At 41.0% G+C, this 23,247-nt stretch overlaps 1 protein-coding gene across 2 annotated transcripts in view; it reads right to left on the reverse strand.

The window, feature by feature from the left end:
* The window catches only part of LOC141073625 (short transient receptor potential channel 5-like), a 624,006-nt gene that overhangs the window by 297,363 nt on the left and 303,396 nt on the right, over positions 1–23,247 (reverse strand). For both annotated transcript variants that reach the window (XM_073560935.1, XM_073560934.1), the window contains one exon: positions 13,292–13,813. In XM_073560935.1, coding sequence (XP_073417036.1) covers positions 13,292–13,813 — 522 coding nt within the window. The remainder of the gene's footprint in view (positions 1–13,291; positions 13,814–23,247) is intronic.

The raw sequence follows: 23,247 nt of genomic DNA on the forward strand, positions 1-23,247 counted from the left end.
CCCAGCACCAGTTTTAACACAGCCTTACACATAAATCCTGACATGATTAGTAAAGTGCATCTAGTTTTTACAGGATCATTAAAAAACAAGTAGCCACGATGTGCTTCCAGCAAGGATTTTTGGTTAATGACCACCACAGAGATTTTTGCTTAAAGGGAATTTCACACAATCAAACTATTTATATGAGCAGGTATCTCTTTCAAAGACAACTCCAGCAATACATTTACATGGCCAGTTTGTTCCTCCATTACTGGAAAATCAGCATTTGAATAGATACACAAATGAGAGTGAAGAATTATTTGTAGATCTGAAGCCTCTGTCACTCCAGCTCTATTACACGCCCAGCACTGCCTCCTCTTGCTTGGCTGACAATTTCTGTGAAGTGTGATTTAAGGCAAAGGAGTCACCAGTGAAGTAGGAGGAGGTGGCGCTGGGCAGGGAATAGAGCTGGAGTGACAGAGGCTTGATATCTACAATAGCCATTTGTATATCAATTCAAACGATGATTTCTCATTAAATGGAGGAATGTACTCACCATGTAAAGGTATTGCTGGTCTTGTCTTTTAAAGAGCTACCTGCACATATAGTTTGTGAGGTGAAATCCTGCTGGCATATTCCCTTTAGGCAATACAGATATGAAGTCTTATTATATTCTGTAACTCTCACTGTATTTATGCAGAAGTTCATCATGTAGGAGACCATGAGAACGCAGAAATAAAAAAACAAGAATTTCACGCAATGATCTATATTGTCATGTATCTATATTATTTGTTTTTTTTATTTTGGGGACATGACTGTCAATTGCCACTCAAAAATGAATTTGAAATGTTCAGTTCCTGATTTAAGATGAGAAAATATATTATTTTATATTATGCAACTTTATTTTAGCCATTAATCTCTCTATATAAATATGAATGTGTGTGTGTATCAACAACCAATCACGAAGCATCTTTCATTTCACCAGAGCTGTTTAAAAGAAGCTGAGCTGTGATTGGTTGCTATGAGCAACAGTTTTCCCACTCCAGAAAACACCTCGGCAGACACTGACATGGTGAGAGAAATCTAGCATCCCTGGGACCATAAGCTCCCAGCCATTGTCTGCCCTCCAAAAAGGAGCAGAGAGCACGACAGAAATGAATCCCCCCCTCCCGTGCCCATACACGCATCACACATCATCCATCCAATAGGCACATCTTCCCTCTTAAAGGGATCATTGGTATGGAAGTCAGGGCAAATCCATACAGTGCTTTGGTACTGACCCCAGGCCTCTCTTAAAGGGATCTCTGGTATGGAAGTCAGGGCAAATCCCTCAGTGCTCTGATTCTGGCCCCAGGCCACTATTAAATGGATCATTGGTATGAAGTCAGGGCAAATCCATCCAGCTCTTTGGTTCTAACCCCAGGCCTCTCTTAAAGGGATCCCCGGTATGGAAGTTAGGGCAATTCCACTCAGCGTTCTGGTTCTGACACCAGGCTCTCTTAAAGGGATCCCCAGTATGGAAGCTAGGGCAAATCCCTCAGCGCTCTGAATCTGACCCCAGGATTCTATTAAAAGGATCATTAGTATGGAAGCCAGGGCAAATCCACTCAGCGCTCTGGTTCTGATCCCAGGCCCCTCTTAAATGGATCCCCAGTACGGAACGGAAGTGAGGGCAAATCCACTCTGCGCTTAGGTACAGACCCCAGGCCTCTCTTAAAGGGATCTCCGGTATGGAAGTTAGGGCAAATCCACTCTGCGCTTTGGTACAGACCCCAGGCTTCTCTTAAAGGAATCTCCGATATGGAAGTTAGGGTAAATCCCTCAGCGCTCTGATTCTCACCCCAGGCTTCTAATAAAGGGATCCCTGGTATGGAAGTTAGGACCATTCCACTCAGCACTCTGGTTCTCACCCCATGCTGATGGGATGATGTGGGATATTAGGGGGAGTAGTCCGGTGGCTGACGGGATGATGTGGGATATTAGGGGTAGTAGTCTGGTGGCTCTGGCTGACGGGATGATGTGGGATATTAGGGGTAGTAGTCTGGCGGCTGTGACGGGATGATGTGGGATATTAGGAGTAGTTGTCAGGTGGCTATGGCTGATGGGATGATGTGGGATATTAGGGGTAGTAGTCCCGTGGCTTTGACGGGATGAGGTGGGATATTAGTAGTCCGGTGGCTCTGGCTGATGGGACGATGTGGGATATTAGGTGTAGTAGTCCAGCGTCTGTGACAGGATGATGTGGGATATTAGGGGTAGTAGTCCGGTGGCTTTGGCTGATGGGATGATGTGGGATATTAGGGGTAGTAGTCCGGTGGCTTTGACGGGATGATGTGGGATATTAGTAGTCCGGTGGCTCTGGCTGATGGGACGATGTGGGATATTAGGGGTAGTAGTCCAGCGGCTGTGACAGGATGATGTGGGATATTAGAGGTAGTAGTCCGGTGGCTATGGCTGATGGGATGATGTGAGATATTAGTAGTCCGGTGGCTTTGGCTGATGGGATGATGTGGGATATTAGGTGTAGTAGTCCAGCGTCTGTGACAGGATGATGTGGGATATTAGGGGTAGTAGTCCGGTGGCTTTGGCTGATGGGATGATGTGGGATATTAGGGGTAGTAGTCCGGTGGCTTTGACGGGATGATGTGGGATATTAGTAGTCCGGTGGCTCTGGCTGATGGGACGATGTGGGATATTAGGGGTAGTAGTCCAGCGGCTGTGACAGGATGATGTGGGATATTAGAGGTAGTAGTCCGGTGGCTATGGCTGATGGGATGATGTAGGATATTAGTAGTCCGGTGGCTCTGGCTGACGGGACGATATGGGATATTAGGGGTAGTAGTCCGGTAGCTCTGGCTGACGGGATGATGTGGGATATTATAGTGAATGTGGCTATGCGGCATGGCTATACACTTAGCTTTATATATATTGATATAGTCATTATAATTTGTTATAACTAACCATAGATAGTTACTATACCCGGGCAGCGCCGGGCTCTTCAGCTAGTCTACTATATAATTGTCTAATTCTGTCTGTCTGTCTGTAACGAAAATCCTGCCTCGCTGATTGGTTGTGGCAGTTAGGCCGCGACCAATCAGCGACAGTCACTTTGTGGTCGCGGCAACACGGCCGGATCGCTTATTGTACAGGCACATTGCAGCCGTTAGAGGCATCACTGCTGCATCGCTTATTACACAAGCACAGTCCTGTACATATTCTAGAATACCCGATGCGTTAGAATCGGGCCACCATCTAGTATATTTATAACTGTAAGATAGACTCAGGTGAAAAATTGATAACATTTCCACAGTTTTTAGAGTTTTTGGTATTCCTTTAAACTATATAAGCTAATACTTATATATATACACCGGTATATTAGGAATTGCTTTTTACTTGCTTTTATATTTTTGTACATTATCTTAAAAATATAATTAATATTAGTTGGTTTATTACTGGATTTTGCTGCATGTTAATATCATTATTGATTATAACCAGAAATTGTATTTGTTTTATTTTCCTGAATAAAATTTGAGTAATCTTTCTGCGTCAAACTAATCATATAAAGTCAGAATGACTTTGTATTGATGAGGTAGGTTGCATGGTGTGCACCTATTATCTATTGTGTCAATGGAGAATTCTGTTAGGTGAGTAAAACTAACTAAAGAAGCCCTCCAATTAAGTTTTTTTCTGCTAAATGTATATATTTTTCACTAAATCTTGTAACTACTGCTAATCTACTTCTTTTCTCTGTGATGTTACTGCTCATCACACTCTCTTGGTCACACTTCGGTTTGTCTGACCAGGAGGTGGCATTTACACTGTAAGCCCATGAAGCCTCAGAGACTCCATAGACTTACAGTGTAAGGCCGAGTCTTGCATGTTAATACCCGGCATTGCCTCCGGCACTCAAGAGCGGTGCTTGCGGCCGCATAGCAATTCATGCCGCTGAACGCTCTTCTCCTGAGTGCCGGGTATTAACATGCGAGACTCGGCCGTGTTTCTCGCATATGTGATACCGGCCTAAAAGAGACTTGTAGATCACGCATAGAGCACAGAGTGACCTGGAGAGTCTGGAAAGCAGAGCACATGGCGGTAGGTAAGTATATTAATACACAAACAATACCATGACTACACATATGTACAGGTTTAGTGAGAAAAAAAGACAAATGAAACATTACTCATATTCTTTTCCCCATCAGTCCAGCACGGACCCTCCAGTGGTGCTCCTTGTCTTTTTTTTTAATGTGTCTAGTATGCAATTGCTGCAACCAATCAATGTCAGCAATGGTCACTTCCCACAGTATTGGCATGGAACGGAGAGATAGTATGAGTAATACGACACATGATGTACTATTTCTATTTGTTGTTTGATACAGTGGCAACTGTTAAAAATATATATATTTGTTGACATCCCCCTTTAAAAGGTTTCTTTAAAGGAGACCTATCACCAGGAATAACGCTGTTGACCTGCAGATATGGGGTTATTCTGCAGGCTAGCAGCGTCATGATGCTGCCCGATGCCTGCATGTAGCCAAATGCAGTGGGGAGAAAATGATCTTCATTCTCCCTACCACCATTCAGTTTCAGTCATGGGGGCGTCGTGGGTTCATTCAGGCTCTGAGTATACAGAGCGGCCACTGTAACTGCGTTCCTGGCCCCAACTGACACTGGCTCTAAACTCTGTTTTTAGGCAATCCATGCATGCATTGTGGCTGTCAAACATCCATGAGACATGCAGCCGCAGGGACTCGGATATAGCATTAGAGCATGCCGAAGATGCTCTATTAGCACTTGAGCATGCTCAGATAACACCTTATTCAAGCACGTTCACTCATCACTAATTACATACAAATCCAATAGGAAAAAATATCAAGGTCTGTGCCAGTGTACTCTTATGCGGATACAGGATCTGTGAAAAACGGTGACAACCTACAACAAGCATTGTAATGCTTGCCACAAGTGACTGTGATCTAATCTTTGTTATACATATATCATCAATGAAAATACCTCACATTAAGAGTGTTTTTATTTATTAAAGGGAATCTGTCAGTAGGACTTATAAACTCATCTATGTGAACAAGTAGGTCGTAGGAAGCTGAATAAAATGATACTTTCCTATTCTAGAGAAATCCACATTTTTCTAATATGTAAATGAGCTGTTAGTATCTGTGGGCCGGACATAGATCTCCCTGAGAATCCGCCTCCAGAGTTTATTTTAAATTAAAGGGGGAGTTATCAGTGTGAGACATGGAATGATTGACACTCTGATTTAGCTGCAGAGCTGTGTGTGATTGTAACTGACACATCTACAGGTTCCTTTCAGTGACCCAGCTTCTGTCTCACAGGCATACCCCTTGTTTCAATATAGCAGAGCTGTGAGAGCTGCAAAAAATGTATTTGCAAGGAGACAAAATTTCAATTGTACTGTTCTGTGTTAGATACATGTCTCACACTGGTAACTCCCCCTATTATTTATAATGATCTCTGGGAGATCAGTGTCTGGCCCATAGCCCTAAATAGATCATTTACGTATACTGTATGTACAGTGGCGACAAAAAATTTAGCATTTTTTTAAAGGTGGGATTACTTCTGTCTGGTTGTTGTGATGCAGTTTTCCTGGTGCTGAACTGAAAGTGAATGAACACCTTATTTGAGCACGTTCTCTCATCACTATATGTGATCTGATAGAAAATAACACTTTATATGTTACAGACAGTTACCGTCGGAGGCACATGCAAATTTACAGGATATATATAATGGCTCTGTACAAAAAGAAACCATAAAGTTGGGTTCACATCATGTCTCAGTTCATGATTTTTTCAGGACTTCAGTCTCCGATAAATTGAGGCATTTGATTTCAAAATAGGTAATGGAATCTAAAATATGAAACTTTGATCTCCTTTCCAGCAGTGCACATCTTTTTTGCTGACTACAATGGTGTAGTAGACTGCACTTATATGTTTCTGCCTAAAAAGACTAAACAGAGTTGAAAAAAGTCAAAAGTTTTTGCGATTCAGGCGGAGGCCCCTGACAGAATCATGAATCCATGATGAGATGTGAACCCGGCCTGATGAACGGGTTTGACTGTCAATATTGATTGTCACTTAGTATCTTATGAGGAAAAGCATATGAATGAGATGAATGGAATATTTATCACTGCATGCAAAAGTAAAACTTACAAGAGAATATTTTTTAATTGGAGAAAAACAGATTTAGATGTTGTTCTATAGTACGGTGAGTCAAATACTGGAGATATAATGATGCCTTATTATCACACACTCTGACCTTCAATGTGATAATGTCTCCGTCAAGTGCTACATTTGTTTTCCATGTTGTCAGCAATGTCATATAGAACACAGGTTGCTGCCAGAAGTAACCTGTTACATTGACGTCCATACACCTTCCCCTGTCACCCCTATTACCATAGAAAATGAAGGGGTTATTTAATAACTGGGGAGAAAATGAGTATGCATTTTATAAAAAGAGAGATTTTCCGTCGCCTGAATTAATCTTTCATGCGTGCGATGCATAAATGTATACCAATTATGTCCCTTCTGTCTGCTAAATAAATAATTAGCCACTGGTAGTGTTGTGAAATTCATAGCATGCATTTATTTGACATATAACAGCTCCTGATTTCTTCCTAGGTTCAAGAGCTACCTGATCTTACACCGGAGAATTACACAGTCAGGAAGGGACGCGGGACCCTTCCATGCACGCTGCATTCCTAGTCTGCTGGGACACCAGTAATGGTTTACATCTCTTAAATCTCCCTGTTCTACCTTTTCTAAATAATTATTCACTTTTCAACCATTTAAAAACTATTGCAATAGAATTGGGACTTTTCTGGAAACATTTTTGATGCTGTATGATTTTTCTGAGCCACAACCAAATATCACGGTGTAGAAAAAAAATGATCAGAGTGCAACTCTCAATATCACATAAAAGCAAGATAGTAAAAAAAAAAAATAAAATGTGACAAGCGAGTATGAATTTTTTTTACATTTTTTCTGTTCATTGACAGGTAAAAATTGGTAATCAGACAGGTAGGTGGCACAACCGGCGAATTAGAGTAAGGACGCCGCCAGACGGCTGTATATATCGGACCAAGGATGAATTGCAATTGGACAGGCCACTGAGCTCCTAAGCGTGACAGCTTCATGCATGTCTATGCAGCTGTTACGCTTGGGTCGGGAGAGTCATGGCTAGTGCAAGCTTTGTGGTCTAATTTATACGTCCATCTGAGTACGCCCTTAGCTTGAAATGGGTGCTAGCTCCTCTGGAGCCCAACCATTGAGTTCCTATAGAACAACAGGAGATAGAGTGAAGGAACTGCACCCCCAAACACGTGGAGATGCTTCAAATACGATTTATTGACAATACTTCACAACCAATAAGTACTCTATTAAGAAACATTTCGGATGAAAAACCCATTATCAAATGTATAGGCCATGTTCACTGCATATACAGTAGGTCAAAGGGATCCAGGGTGAACGCTGGGCTTCACCCAAAGAGGGCAGCCAGGATCCAACTGTATCAAGGCCTGCTATTAAAATTGGTGACTGAGTATTCCATTCCATGAAAAAGTCTACAGAAGAAAACAAACAAAATGGAGCCAAAAAGACACTCTAAACTAAGTACTGTGCAGAATACGTAGCTGTCAGACAGACTTTGAGAAGATAACATTTTCAACAGCAGCCATGATGCCTTGCTGGATTTCTTACATGACGGATCTAAATTGCAACTGTTGAGCACCACCAACCTATAAATGGGTCTGTTGAACCTATTGAGGGACCCTTCTCCACCCCAATGTTGGCTCCTAACACTTTTGTGTGCATAGCCTAATAGAAGTACCTTCTGTAGACTACTCTTAGCATCATTTATCCCTTTTTATACTAGAGCAATGTTGACAGTGTAACTGCTGAAATCCTTTCATGCCACAATGGCTGAATTGAATGAATGCTATTGATGGAGCCAGGAAAGTGCGGCCATAAATAAATGCCGGATTACTGAAGCAGTAAAACACAGGGGGAGGGAAGTGCCTGTCTGACACCATTCAGGCTGTATTTAATGTTGGTGTGCCTAAGGCACTGTTTGTGAGCCTACTATAAAATGGCATTCATGCCTCCTAGGAGTTTTCCTGTATCTGCTTCTCTATTACTTATTATTTTAAAAATACATGGTTAGTAGCACTGAGTAGAAATGAAGAAAAGAAAAAGCAAAAAGTGAGAGAACACAATAAATAAAATATATGTTTTGCATGTTATACTCCTAACAAAACTTGAAAAGGTTTTGCCTCTCATCTGGGTTTTTTTATTTGTGGTCTTTCAGGGGGTATTATTTGTCATTACACTGTTTTAATCTATTTAATAATGATTTGTAAAAAATTTTCATTGCTGAATATTTTTTTCACCTTAGATTGATTGTTGTTGCACTTCCTTGTTCTTCCTGAAAGAATTTGTATAAAAATTTTAAACTATCCAATGTTCATGTTAATGGGAATGTTCCTGTTCGCTGGTGGTATGACCGCTGGGACCATAAGTGACTCTTTGTGAAGAATGAAGATTTAGTATGCGCACCACGGCTCTGTTCACTCAACATGGGATAACTTCATATCTTGGTACAAACCTTTAAATTACATATTCTGACAATAGGATCTTATGACTTGGAAAATTTCAGGAGCTCAGCAGTGTTCTAAAAGAGCAGGAAGTTATTGGAACTACCACCTCCAATCAATAGAAATGGGCAGTAGTGGAATTCTTATAAGTTATACAGTGATCCAACATTTAGGTAAAAGGACAATGCATTTTATTCCAAAATATTACAATTCATTTCAACAGAGAAAGAGACCACTTACATGTTTCTACTGTAGTGGTAGTCATCAGCAAATAATAAGAAAAAATAAGGCTCATAAATATAATTTATTTCTTCTAAATGCAGATACAGTTAACTAACGATAACAGTTTATTAATGGAGCATTCATTCTCTCATTAGATTCAAACCTCCAGGGAATCTTGAGTTGAGAGTAAAACTCCAGAATGCCTTTCTGTCAAAGAGATGTCATATAAGATATATTCTCCTTTGAAGGCTTTTTACTCTTTAAAATCTAAATACATCAAATTAAATTTCCCCACATAACTGATATTAAAATGTTTATCCGTATGAGAAAAGATGTAGTCTTTAGGGTAACTGATGTCACTCAAATGCTCTAAAATATGAACTTTTTTATTTATTTTGCAAAGAATACAAAGAATAAAATATTCTTTTTGTTACAGGGGTTCAATCCGATAGATAGGTGACAATTATTAAATGTGTGTGGGTTTTAAGCTAAATCCCCACTGATCTCTAGAACAGAGTGTTTATGCCCATAAATGCAAATAGCCTCTTCAGACAGGAAGAGGGCTTGAATTCTAGCGTCACCTATAAGATGTAGCAATCCTAAAAGTCATTATCAACCCGTTAATGAGCCTTGTCATAAGACTTATGATATGAAACCAAACCAGAAACTACATTTGCAGATACGTGTTTCGGGGTGTTTGCCCCTCTTCAGTGCAAAGCAAGAGATCTTATTTAGCTAGGAGACAATCCTCTGACTGGGGGACAATTTAGGAATGGTTCTCCTTGTGAAGAGAGCCAAGCTGGCATAAGGAGACTTATTGGCAATACAATGCTCCTCTGAGAATTAAAATTTGCATATAGCCTCTTCAGAACTTGAACTTATCCTAATTCATGTAGCAAGGCTCCTTAAAGGGTCGATATTGACTTCAAGGATTGCTACATCAAATAGATAGCACTGAAGTTTAAGTCCTTTTTCTCTCTGAAGAGGTGATTTGCATATTTTAATTCCCAGAGGAACATTGAATTGCCTATAAGTCTCCTTACACTGGCTTGGCATTCTCCACAAGTAGAAGCATTCCCCCTTAGTCCGCTATGTCCAGAAAAAAAAGTATATGGAGTGTTTGGTCATGTGTACGTCCATCTACTCAATTCTAAGTTTGTGGATCTAACCTGAGGATCTCTGTCTCCAGACCGAGCCTATCGTACCATTCGGAACTTTACTGACTCTTCAGTAAAGAGATTCTTACCATCGGAGCCCCCAGGTGCCTTATAATCTGTTTAAGGATGCTATTTTGGTTGCCAGGAATCAGCTCATCTTGAGGAAGGAGTACATGTTCATTCAGGAATGCCACAGGCTGATCCACAGCCTGCTCAGAGACTATTCCATCTTGGATGGCCCGGATGACGATGACGAGGACAAGAAATAATCCCCTTTTACTCCCCCTCCATCTGTGTTGTCTTTCAATAAAGCTTCCGTCCAGTGATTACCTATTCCCAATTCCCTCTTTCCCTTTACCCTTCCCCTATCCCAGTTTGCCATACTTTTTTGTCTGACTTGTTTTTTTCTTTCAGCTTGCGTGTTTGTAAAGCATAGGAGTTTGAAGTATAGTATAGTGTGTCAGTCTGTTATGCTATGTAAGAGAGATGTAGGATGATGTGGGTACTGGGCTGCAGAACAGTACACAGTTTATTACCCCTTTTTATGAATGACTGTAAATAAGGATTGTATGCAGTAGAGAAAAAGAGATATTCTAATATTCCCAGCACCAAAGTATTAGAATGGCTCATAAGTGACCAGCTGCTCTATTCAACTCCAGGACAAACACTGATCTAACAATTATTCCATGTTCCCTATCTAGGTGCTAATTTATGGTCACTGGAATACCTCTATACCTGTAGACATTTTTTAAACTAAGCACTAGGACCCATTTACCCTAAGGGAACATTCAGTCCATATTAGCTTTGTTAGTCCACGTTAGTTTTAATTAATATCAACAGTGTTCTTTTGTTTTTACAGTAATGGAATCCACTTAGTTTTTGGTATGTATTAGGAGGCCTTACCATGTAAATACTACTGTAAGCCCTAAATCTCCTCTACGTGGCAAATTTTTAGGGAACATTGTAATGGAATTCAGTGGTTTTTTTTGTAGGAAACCTAATGACTTGATGAAAAATAACAATTACTTTATAGGTTCTTTAATTAAAAAATGTTTACACCGTAGGAAAACTAAAGGCAGATGGTATGTTATACCTTACTAATTATAACTGATCTCTCTAAAATCAAATTAACTCCTTCACGATCTTTGATGTATACTTACGTCAAAGCTCATGATGCAGGCTTGCATGCTGAGACTATGGGTTTTTTCTTTCCTTATTCCAAGAGTCAAAGAGAAAACCCCAGAAAATTGCAAGGTAATGAAGGATTAATATTTGAGTTTTTGAAATCCAGTGTAAAAAAATGATACATTTCTAAGGGTCCAAGATCTTATCAAAATAAACTAATGATGCAGTGTAATTAAGCTCTCCAGCAAGATAATGAATTGAAGAAAAAATATTCTACAAAATCACAATTTAGATTTGTCTAATAAAAGTTCATTCATAATAGAATGATCCCTGTGAATTCCAATCCTAACATCTACGACAGCAAATTTAACTGGGGAAATCCACACTGGTCAGACATCTCTCTGCAGTGGCAACTACACGAAAAATGTCATTTTTGTTTTTACGGCTCTTCAGATAAATGGCAGCAATGCTCATGTAGACCAAAACAGGATTTACTTTTAAAGAAATACAGAACCCCATTTATGATGTCCATAAACCTTGTAGAAGGACTTTATATATGCAGGTCACATATAATAATAATATACCGTATATAAAAATATATTGTTTGTGCACTAATGTAATTCTGCAAAGAAGGGTGGGCTACATTTCTTCAATCATCACTCATAAAGAAATATTTCTGTTTTAATGAGACCTGATCGATTTCTTATTTTGCCCCAATTTGGCAGCCAAAGATTGTGATGGAATACTCAAAAGTTTCCTATACGAAATTCCCATATGAGGAAAGGCCTCTCAAACTATGAATTTCCTAACACGGTGGCAAATTTGACATATCTCTCAGTGTGATGAATGTCTGTTGAGACAATTATGAATGTAAGTTGATTTCCTTCATGCTTAAAACTTTGCTCCATCTGATAGCATTGATCCTCTTCCCTCCAACACTTTCTCTTTTTCAACTTGAGCATGTGACCCAATAACTGATGATGTTTCCAGGCTCTCTTTTTCTTGCTCTACTACCTCAATTAGTGATCATTCATATTATTCCCCCACACCTCATCCAGTCCCTCTTCACAGCTATCACTAAACCCCTGAATAAAACACTGAAACGCTATGGCTCTTCTAGTATTTTTCCCTCCCCCTTTAAAAATATTGTTATAACCTTCTTCCTGAAAAATATCTTTTGACTCATGATTCAAGAGCTCTACCTAGTCTCACCTCATTACAACTAATCGCCAGCTTTCTGCATATGCGCGGTGAAGTCAGAAGGACATCAATCAATGGTGCGGTTGTTAACTATTCACTAAGAGGACTAGCAGATAATGCCATGATATTATCTAAACTACTGCAAGAAGCCCAATGAGAGTCTTACTTTTGAAAACAGTGTTTATACCCCTATTTTATGCTGTCCTTAAATTGGGAAGTATAAACATAGATACTGTTGTCTCTAGGTTTTCTTCCTACCTCTCTGACCGCTCGTTCAGTATACTCTTTGCTGGCTCTACGTCTTTTCCTGTTGCCCTTGCTATTGGAGATCCTTAAAGTTCAGCCATGGGTTCTCTCCTTTATTTTTACACCTCGTACATTCAATAGAATACAAATTACATTTTTTTTTCTTACCTCCATAGCTATTCACGGTGCTGCATTCCCCTCATTACCTCCCTCGTCTTAATTGGCCCTCACCTATCTAATATTGATTGCCATTGTAAGGATGTATCTTTGACAGAATGTCTCCTTAATTAGTAGCAATACACCAAACAAGCCCTAAATAGTGATACAGGGGTCCATACATACACAAAATTCTGAAAGAAAAATAAAGAGCACACTGAAGTAATTTCACATTAAAAAACAAACTTTATTTTACACATAATTAACATAAAATCATAAAAATTGAAGATGCTGTCAATATACAGCTGTATTGACATCATCTTCAATTTTTATGATTTTATGTTACTTATATGTAAAATAAAGTTTGCTTTTTAATGTGAAATTGCTAATTTATACAGTCTTTTTTCTTTGGATTTTTTTATTTAGACACTGCATACTCTATCATGAGCTTACAACAAAATAAATAAAGCACAGTAATTCTAAAATTAACTAAATGTAGATGATATCTAGACATACAGTTTACATGATGTTTACAGGCAAACCTTAGATGTAGAAAAGGAAAAATATATATACAGTAAGTTTACCTTACCTCTTTCTGATGATACTTTATTGCTACCTTCAGCTTAGCCAGGTCATGACACTTCTGAGGATCCAGCTCCTCACTCTGGTCATCCCTGTGGTTAAGTATAATTTCCAGTTCTCGAGAGCTCCTCGCTTGGTCAAGTAGATCCTTGGCAAACTTCTTACATTGCTGAGATAATTCTTCATATTCTGCCTTGAACTCATTCTCCACCTTGCTGAGCTCTTTCAGTTCCCACCCAAGGCGGAAAGCTGTTAATATAGGGTCCTCACTGGATAAGGCAATCAAAGATGGGCTGGCTAGAGCTTTATAGATGTTCAATCTCGATCTGGAGTGTCTGAGACTGTCAACTTCCGAGCTGGAGACACATTCCACACAGTTGCAACGTATCTGGTGTGGGCGAGGTATTGTCACCCTTCTTTGGACTAAAAGTTTTATAATTTCATAGTTATTAGTGTGAGCTGCCAACATAATGGGAGTAATGTCTGGCGTGAATTCTGAAAACTGTGTATCCATCATTAACGTTGGTACCTGGGAAGACAAATAAAGAAAAAAAAAACTAAATTGCTTTACAATCTTTAATATTGCAAAGTTACAGTACATAAGAAAAGGTAAAGCAAATGCATAAAAATAAACTGAAAGTAGAAAAAACATCTGAAGATAGGGACTAATTCCGAATGTAAACGTCAGCAAAATATGATTATGGTATATGGTATATACAGATTCCTTAAAGGGGGGGGTCTTTCACTCTGAAGGAGCACAGAAAGCAGTGAGACCATACAGAGCATGTGTCTGAATTGACAACTGGCACATGCTCAGTAGAAAAAAACATAGCCTGGCTTCTGATAAGGACGTTCCTAATGATGTCCTGCTTCAGGGCAGTGAAAGCAACTGCATGGAGTTTCATTTTAGGGAGGAAATGAATGACATCAGTGTCGTCAGCGTTAGTCACTGATGCTGCGCAGCCTCCCAGCCTGATTTGCAATGAACTCGGCAGCGTGGGAAAATGAACTGTCACTTACCCACGCTCAAGAGTCACCTCGAGTCAGGCTGGGAGGCTGCGCTTATTTCACTGATGCTGCCGCCGGCAGCTCGTCATTCATTCTTCAGTGGGTCACAGCCGGGGCAGTAGCATTAGCACTAGCATTAGCACCGTTCCCGGTTGTAAACTATATAACCCCCAAATAAGGATTACGGCGTGGGACTGTTTGCCGGACAGGTATAGTAGATTGTTAATTTTTAATTTATTACAGGAGATGAAGGGCATCATTTGGATTAGCAGAAGAATAAAGATGGAAAAACTGTGTGTTCTTTCATTTCATTAAAATACTTTATTCTGCATGTGTATTTAACCCTTTACAAACTTTAGGATTAGTAATGGATAGGAGTCTTATTGACACCTCTCCATTACATAAGCCAGGCTTAATGTCACCTTACAATACAAAGGTGACTTTAACCCCTCATTACCCCATATGCCACCACTACAGGGCAGTGGGAAGAGAGAGGCTAAGTGCCAGAATTGGCACATCTTACAAATACATCTTTTCTGGGGTGGCTGGGGGCAAATATTTTTAGCCAAGGGGGGCAATAACCATGGTCTGTCTGTCTATCTATCTATCTCTATCTATGTCTATATCTATCTATCTATCTATCTATCTATGTTTTGAAGATTATTTGGTATTAAAACGATGTGTACAGTTGTGTTTTACAATGCGATTTTAACATGAGCTTTTACATAAAGAGAACTGCTGTATGTAAATGCTCATGTTAAAATCGAATTGCATACGGATGCCATACAGATGTCACACGGATACTAGATGCGAGGAAATCGCATCCTCGCATTGCAAACGGATTACATACGGATCACTGTTCAGGGAACATTTGTGCAATTCTCGGCCATCAAAATCGGACCGATTTTTTATAAAGTGTGACTTCAGCCTTATGCTGATTATTCTCTGCTGCACCATTCCTGCTCCAACTCCTTTGGGAGCCAGCCCTAGTTGGGAAGGGGTTAATCATCTGGCACTGTCCATCACCACCTAACTCCCTGGGACCCTCATGAGTGCCCGGCAATACCAGGCTGAACATCCCAACTGGCATCACAAACCTTTTTATTATTTTATAATAAACCCCCACAATTGACAAAGACTAGTGCACAACCCTGGCCCGACCATACCAGCACTCGGAACCGCCGTGCACCAGTACGGTGACAGCAGCGGCCCTGCTGGGGCAGCACAACTGTGCTAGACCATATAATGTAATAGCTTCAACCATTATTGGGAAGCCTGCATGGCCATGCCAGGCATCAGAAGACTGCTCTCGGGCTTATGCTATCTTATATTTTTTTTGATCAGGGAAGATAGCAATGTATTTAATTTGACATCCAACTCCAACACTTACAATCCTATACTGACCTTGAAATATAATCATTTCTTGTGAAGTTAATAGGAATTTTCTGAATCTTTGCCCAAAGACTATTGGATGGCATGCATATGTGTGCTAGATTACACCTGTTTTCATAGTGCTGGTTTATACATCACGTTGTCCCTATCGTCCCTTGATCAGGGAAGATAGCAATGTATTTAATGTGACATCCAACTCCAACACTTACAATCCTATACTGACCTTGAAATATTATCATTTCTTGTGAAGTTAATAGGAATTTTCTGAATCTTTGCCCAAAGACTATTGGATGACATGCATATGTGTGCTAGATTACACCTGTTTTCATAGTGCTGGTTTATACATCATGTTGTCCCTACTCAGTCTTATGAAAACATACTGGAAGTACTTACAGATGTTTTGGGAATATGTTCAGCAAATCATGGATAAAAGCACATAAAACTATAATTTGGCGAACTGTTATGATTAGGTAACCGAGGAGGATAGCAGGGGAAAAGATTAGGAAACCAGATAACCAGAGAGGTTGGTAACTTAGTGGATTGCAGACCCCCTAAACTGACGACACAACTAGAATTAGCCGTGGGATGTACCTACGATGCCCTAGACGCTTCGGCACAGTCAAAGAATTAACTAAGCCTAAAGAGAGAAAAGGGACAGCTAAACTGCCCCGGAGTAGAACCCCAAAGGAATAGATAGCCCCCGAACATATATTGCCGGTGAGACAAGATGCGGCACAAAACACAGGCAGAAATAGAGTAAGCAAATGTTGGGGCCCAAACTGTCTAGATAGAACAGGACAGGAAAGGATACTGTGTGCAATCACGCAAAAAACCCTAAGAAAAAATCCAACACGTCTGATTTGCAAAAATATTGATGCCACACGACCTCTCCCCCACTAAGGGTGGTTTCACATTAGCGCTTTTTAAGCGCACGCACGGCCGGGGGTAGCTCCACCCCCGAGCTGGCTCTCTGCCCAGCGTGCCCGCCCCTTGCTTGTAGCGCCGCCTCCTAGCGCACAGCGGCGCCTGCGATCGGCGCACCCTATCTTTAGCATAGGGTGCGCATATCATGCGCAGGCCGTGCGCTAGTTGCGCTTTGACCTGCGCTGCACACTTTTGATGGTGCGCCGTGCACGCCAAAATCCGAAAAGTTTGATTTTGGCGCGCACGGCGCACCGTCAAAAGTGCGCAGCGCAGGTCAAAGCGCAACTAGCGCATGGCCTGCGCACGATCTGCGCACCCTATGCTAAAGATAGGGTGCGCCGATCACAGGCGCCGCTGTGCGCTAGGAGGCGGCGCTACAAGCAAGGGGCGGGCACGCCGGGCAGAGAGCCGGCTCGGGGGCAGAGCTACCCCCAGCCGTGCGTGCGCTTAAAAAGCGCTAATGTGAAACCACCCTAAATCAAAACTCTGGTGTGAACTGGACGCCAAACAAAAAGATACTGATATAACAGGGGATTAGAAATACTGAAAAGGCTGACATGAGCGATGGCATATGGAACAGATTCCAGCACAGGTCCCAGCAGGGGACAAGGCTGAACTCACACCAGCAAAGCAGAAATCAGAGGAAAGCAAAAAATGGATCAAATGTAAAAAGATTCAAACAAATAACTTATCTGAAAGATGCAGGACAAAGCAGGAGGCAAGCAGACTTCCAAATTGCTCAGGAAGAAAACCAAATCATCGGCAACAACTGAGGGAAGGTTGCTCACTTAAATCTCTCCAGTCTGTAACACCTGACCTCCAATCATCCTCCTCAGTTGATTGACTTCTGTCAGCCAGACCAGCTCCATTACCAGCAGCAACCACCAGAGGGAGCACAAACTCAGAAGCCAGGTCAAAAGCGAACATTTTGTGCTGCGTATCTTTATGGTTTAATGATTCCTGTATTCAGAGATATACGCCAGAAAATAATGCACATAAGAGCGCATGTTCACTCTGTCAGCATCATTATAGTCTATAGCCCCGTCAGCACATATACGCTAATCCTGTTTTGCGGTGAGGTTCGGATCCAAGCCCCAACAGGACCAACAAACATGTGAAAAACACAATATGAAAGCACCGGTATGGTGATCCTTTTTTCCTGCTGTTTATGAGTAGTTTTTGGAGTTTTCTAAAACTTACAGAAAGAGGCTCTGACGAGACATCTGCAGCCTTTCAATTTACAGCTAAAAATATAATAATATAGTTTGATACTTGTAAGTAGAATATTATGGCAATTTAATGACCTGAAACTTAATTCATAGTCTATGAACTCCATGTCCTGACATAACCAAATTAACATCTTGCTCAGTACTTCCTCTGGAAAACAACTCATCTAGCAGAAAATTCACCACAAAATTAAATGGCGCAAAATAGCTTGAAAGTATAGTGATGGGGAAAGTCATAATATTATTGTCTAAAACAGGGGTGCACAAAATTTTTTGGTCTAAGAGCTACACTGCCAAACTGAACTGATTCCAAGGGCTGCAATTTTTTCTTTTAACTGGGTAGTTACAAGAATACATCACCAGAATCACCATCAGAATATTAACACATTACCGGAACAAAATTTGGAGTATTTGTGATGGATTTTCAGTTTCTGCTAAAAAATATCAGTGTGAACACACAATAACTTAAACTGAGTTTTTTTGGAGCAGAAACTCGGCAAATCCTTCTCATAATTTCAAATCACTGTCAGTGCATGAGTACAACATTAAAACCATGGTCAGTACATGAGTACAGTCCCAGAAACACCATCAGTACATGAGTGCGGCGCATGAAACATCATCATTACAAGTATACAGCATCAAGCTTAGTAGAGTGATGGATTGTAATATCGGGTCAATGTATGGCCTTAACAATAGTGAGGAGATCCTGGGAGTTGTTGCTACCAACCATCATTAGACTGCAGACCATATAAGAACCACAGTACTGATGAGATGCAGGCAGTATCACAAATAAACATTTACATCCATGTACCTTATAGATTGCATATTCTCTGATTGGAGCCACTACGTGCTTTGTGATGCTGCAAGCATAGGCAGCTGTGACTCCAGTATAGGAAGAGTGCAGGGACACTGAAGCAGGAATAAGTGGATCATCTTAAGCTTATATTAAAATTAAATGGATGATCTAAAACATTTAAACACGATAAATTAGCAAACATTGAAAAATCAGGTGAGGTACAAATAATTATTCACATTTATTCATGCTGATGCACGACTATGTTATAGCACAAGCAATCGGATGACTGCAGCTTCAATTCCCCTAACAAGTACAATAAAAAGGTGAGAAATAGAGTTGAGCGATACCGTCCGATACTTCAAAGTATCGGATCGGAATGGATCGGCCGATCTTAAAAAAAAGTATCGGTATCGCCGATTCCGATACCGGAAGTCCCATTCAAGTCTATGGAACTTCCGGTATCGGAATAAGAAAAACCCTATTTATGCCTTGTACAGCCTCTCTGGGGTCTGTACGGGCCTTTCGGGGGGCTGTGCCGGCCTGCCAGGGGGTCTGTGCAGGCTCCGGTGGTCTGTGCCGGCCTGCCGGGGGGCTGTGACGGCCTGCCGGTGGTCTGTGCAGGCTCCGGTGGGCTGTGCAGGCCTGCCGGGGGGCTGTGCCGGCCTGCCGGTGGTCTGTGCAGGCTCCAGGGGGCTGTGCCGGCCTGCCGGGGGGCTGTGCCGGCCTGCCGGTGGTCTGTGCAGGCTTCGGGGGTCTGTGCAGGCATCGTCCGATGGGACTACAAGTCCCATCGGGCGATGCCTGCTACCATGACAGTGATTGACACATTAGCCAATGATGGGACAGTAGTAGTCCCATCATCCGGCTAATGTGTTGAATGTAAAAAAAAAAAAAAAAAATTACATGCTACATACATGCTACATACATACAACATGCATACTACATATATACTACATGTAACATGCATACTACATATATACTACATGCAACATGCATACTACATGCATGCTACATACATGCTACATACTACATACATGCTACATTCATACTACATATATACTACATGCATGCAACATACATACTACATACAGTGCCTACAAGTAGTATTCAACCCCCTGCAGATTTAGCAGGTTTGATAAGATGCAAATAAGTTAGAGCCTTCAAACTTCACACAAGAGCAGGATTTATTAACAGATGCATAAATCTTACAAACCAAAAAGTTATGTTGCTCAGTTAAATTTTAATAAATTTTAAACATAAAAGTGTGGGTCAATTATTATTCAACCCCTAGGTTTAATATTTTGTGGAATAACCCTTGTTTGCAATTACAGCTAATAATCGTCTTTTATAAGACCTGATCAGGCCGGCACAGGTCTCTGGAGTTATCTTGGCCCACTCCTCCATGCAGATCTTCTCCAAGTTATCTAGGTTCTTTGGGTGTCTCATGTGGACTTTAATCTTGAGCTCCTTCCACAAGTTTTCAATTGGGTTAAGGTCAGGAGACTGACTAGGCCACTCCAACACCTTGATTTTTTGCCTCTTGAACCAGGCCTTGGTTTTCTTGGCTGTGTGCTTTGGGTCGTTGTCTTGTTGGAAGATGAAATGACGACCCATCTTAAGATCCTTGATGGAGGAGCGGAGGTTCTTGGCCAAAATCTCCAGGTAGGCCGTGCTATCCATCTTCCCATGGATGCGGACCAGATGGCCAGGCCCCTTGGCTGAGAAACAGCCCCACAGCATGATGCTGCCACCACCATGCTTGACTGTAGGGATGGTATTCTTGGGGTCATATGCAGTGCCATCCAGTCTCCAAACTTCACGTGTGTGGTTGGCACCAAAGATCTCGATCTTGGTCTCATCAGACCAGAGAACCTTGAACCAGTCTGTCTCAGAGTCCTCCAAGTGATCATGAGCAAACTGTAGACGAGCCTTGACATGACGCTTTGAAAGTAAAGGTACCTTACGGGCTTGTCTGGAACTGAGACCATTGCGGTGGAGTACGTTACTTATGGTGTTGACTGAAACCAATGTCCTCACTGCCATGAGATCTTCCCGGAGCTCCTTCCTTGTTGTCCTTGGGTTAGCCTTGACTCTTCGGACAAGCCTGGCCTCGGCACGGGAGGAAACTTTCAAAGGCTGTCCAGGCCGTGGAAGGCTAACAGTAGTTCCATAAGCCTTCCACTTCCGGATGATGCTCCCAACAGTGGAGACAGGTAGGCCCAACTCCTTGGAAAGGGTTTTGTACCCCTTGCCAGCCTTGTGACCCTCCACGATCTTGTCTCTGATGGCCTTGGAATGCTCCTTTGTCTTTCCCATGTTGACCATGTATGAGTGCTGTTCACAAGTTTGGGGAGGGTCTTAAATAGTCAGAAAAGGCTGGAAAAAGAGATAATTAATCCAAACATGTGAAGCTCATTGTTCTTTGTGCCTGAAATACTTCTTAATACTTTAGGGGAACCAAACAGAATTCTGGTGGTTTGAGGGGTTGAATAATAAATGACCCTCTGAATAAACTTTTCACAATTTAAAAAAAAATTAAACAAAGAAATAACATTCTTTTTTGCTGCAGTGCATTTCACACTTCCAGGCTGATCTACAGTTCAAATGTCACAATGCCAAGTTAATTCCGAATGTGTAAACCTGCTAAATCTGCAGGGGGTTGAATACTACTTGTAGGCACTTGTATATACTACATGCATGCAACATACATACTACATATATACTACATGCATGCAACATACATACTACATATATACTACATGCATGCAACATACATACAACATATATACTACATGCATGCAACATGCATACTACATATATACTACATGTAACATACATACTACATATATACTACATGCATACTACATACATGCTACATACTACATGCATGCTACATACATACTACATGCATGCTACATACATACTACATACATACTACATGCATGCTACATACATACTACATGCTACATACATACTACATACATACTACATATATACTACATGCATGCTACATACATACTACATGCTACATACATACTACATACATACTACATACATACTACATGCACGCTACATACATACTACATGCATGCTACATACATACTACATGCTACATACATACTACATACATACTACATGCATGCTACATACAATACATTCATACAATACATACATAGACATACAGTACATATAACATAGAGTAACATACTTACCAATACTTGTCACATTGTTCCCCGAAGCCATTGTCTTTTACGGAATAAATATTAACATAACAAACCACAAAAATACTCACCCATGATCCGAAGCAGTCCACGAGTGTGTCCCACGACGATCTTGGGTAGAGAACTGCAGCATCAGCTGATGCTGCCGCTCTCTACGGGCTGCAGGAATTAAATGACGGAAGGTAGGTATCCTTCCGCACTGTATTCCTCCGCCACTTAAAAAAAAAAAGTCCCTAGTCTCACTTTATGCCATTGCTGCATGGGAATGTATTGTATGTAGCATGCATGTAGTATGTATGTAGTATGTATGTAGCATGTAGTATGTATGTAGCATGCATGTAGTATGTATGTAGCATGCATGTAGTATGTATGTAGTATGTATGTAGCATGTAGTATGTATGTAGCATGCATGTAGTATGTATGTAGTATGTATGTAGCATGTAGTATGTATGTAGCATGCATGTAGTATATATGTAGTATGTATGTAGTATGTATGTAGCATGTAGTATGTATGTAGCATGCATGTAGTATGTATGTAGCATGCATGTAGTATGTATGTAGTATGTATGTAGCATGCATGTAGTATGTATGTAGCATGCATGTAGTATATATGTGGTATGTATGTAGCATGTAGCATGTATGTAGCATGCATGTAGTATATATGTGGTATGTATGTAGCATGTAGTATGTATGTAGCATGCATGTAGTATGTAGTATGTATGTAGTATGTATGTGGTATGTATGTAGCATGTAGTATGTATGTAGCATGCATGTAGTATATATGTGGTATGTATGTAGCATGTAGTATGTATGTAGCATGCATGTAGTATGTATGTAGTATGTATGTAGTATGTATGTGGTATGTATGTAGCATGTAGCATGCATGTAGTATGTATGTAGTATATATGTGGTATGTATGTAGCATGTAGTATGTATGTAGCATGCATGTAGTATGTATGTAGTATATATGTGGTATGTATGTAGTATGTATGTAGCATGCATGTAGTATGCATGTAGTATGTATGTAGCATGCATGTAGTATATATGTGGTATGTATGTAGCATGTAGTATGTATGTAGCATGCATGTAGTATGTATGTAGTATATATATATATTTTTTTTTTAAACATTTAACACATTAGCCGGATGATGGGACTACTACTGTCCCATCATTGGCTAATGTGTCAATCACTGTCATGGTAGCAGGCATCGCCAGATGGGACTTGTAGTCCCATCGGACGATGCTTGCACAGACCCCCGGACATCAGCACAGCCCCCCGGCAGGCCGGCACAGCCCCCCGGCAGGCCGGTACAGACCCCCACAGGGTGCACAGACCACCGGCAGGCCGACACAGCCCCCCGGCAGGCCGGTACAGACCCCCACAGGGTGCACAGAC

Source organism: Dendrobates tinctorius, unplaced genomic scaffold, assembly GCF_039654945.1.
Source record: "Dendrobates tinctorius isolate UK_male_01 unplaced genomic scaffold, ASM3965494v1 ptg000309l, whole genome shotgun sequence".
Lineage (NCBI taxonomy): Eukaryota > Metazoa > Chordata > Amphibia > Anura > Dendrobatidae > Dendrobates > Dendrobates tinctorius.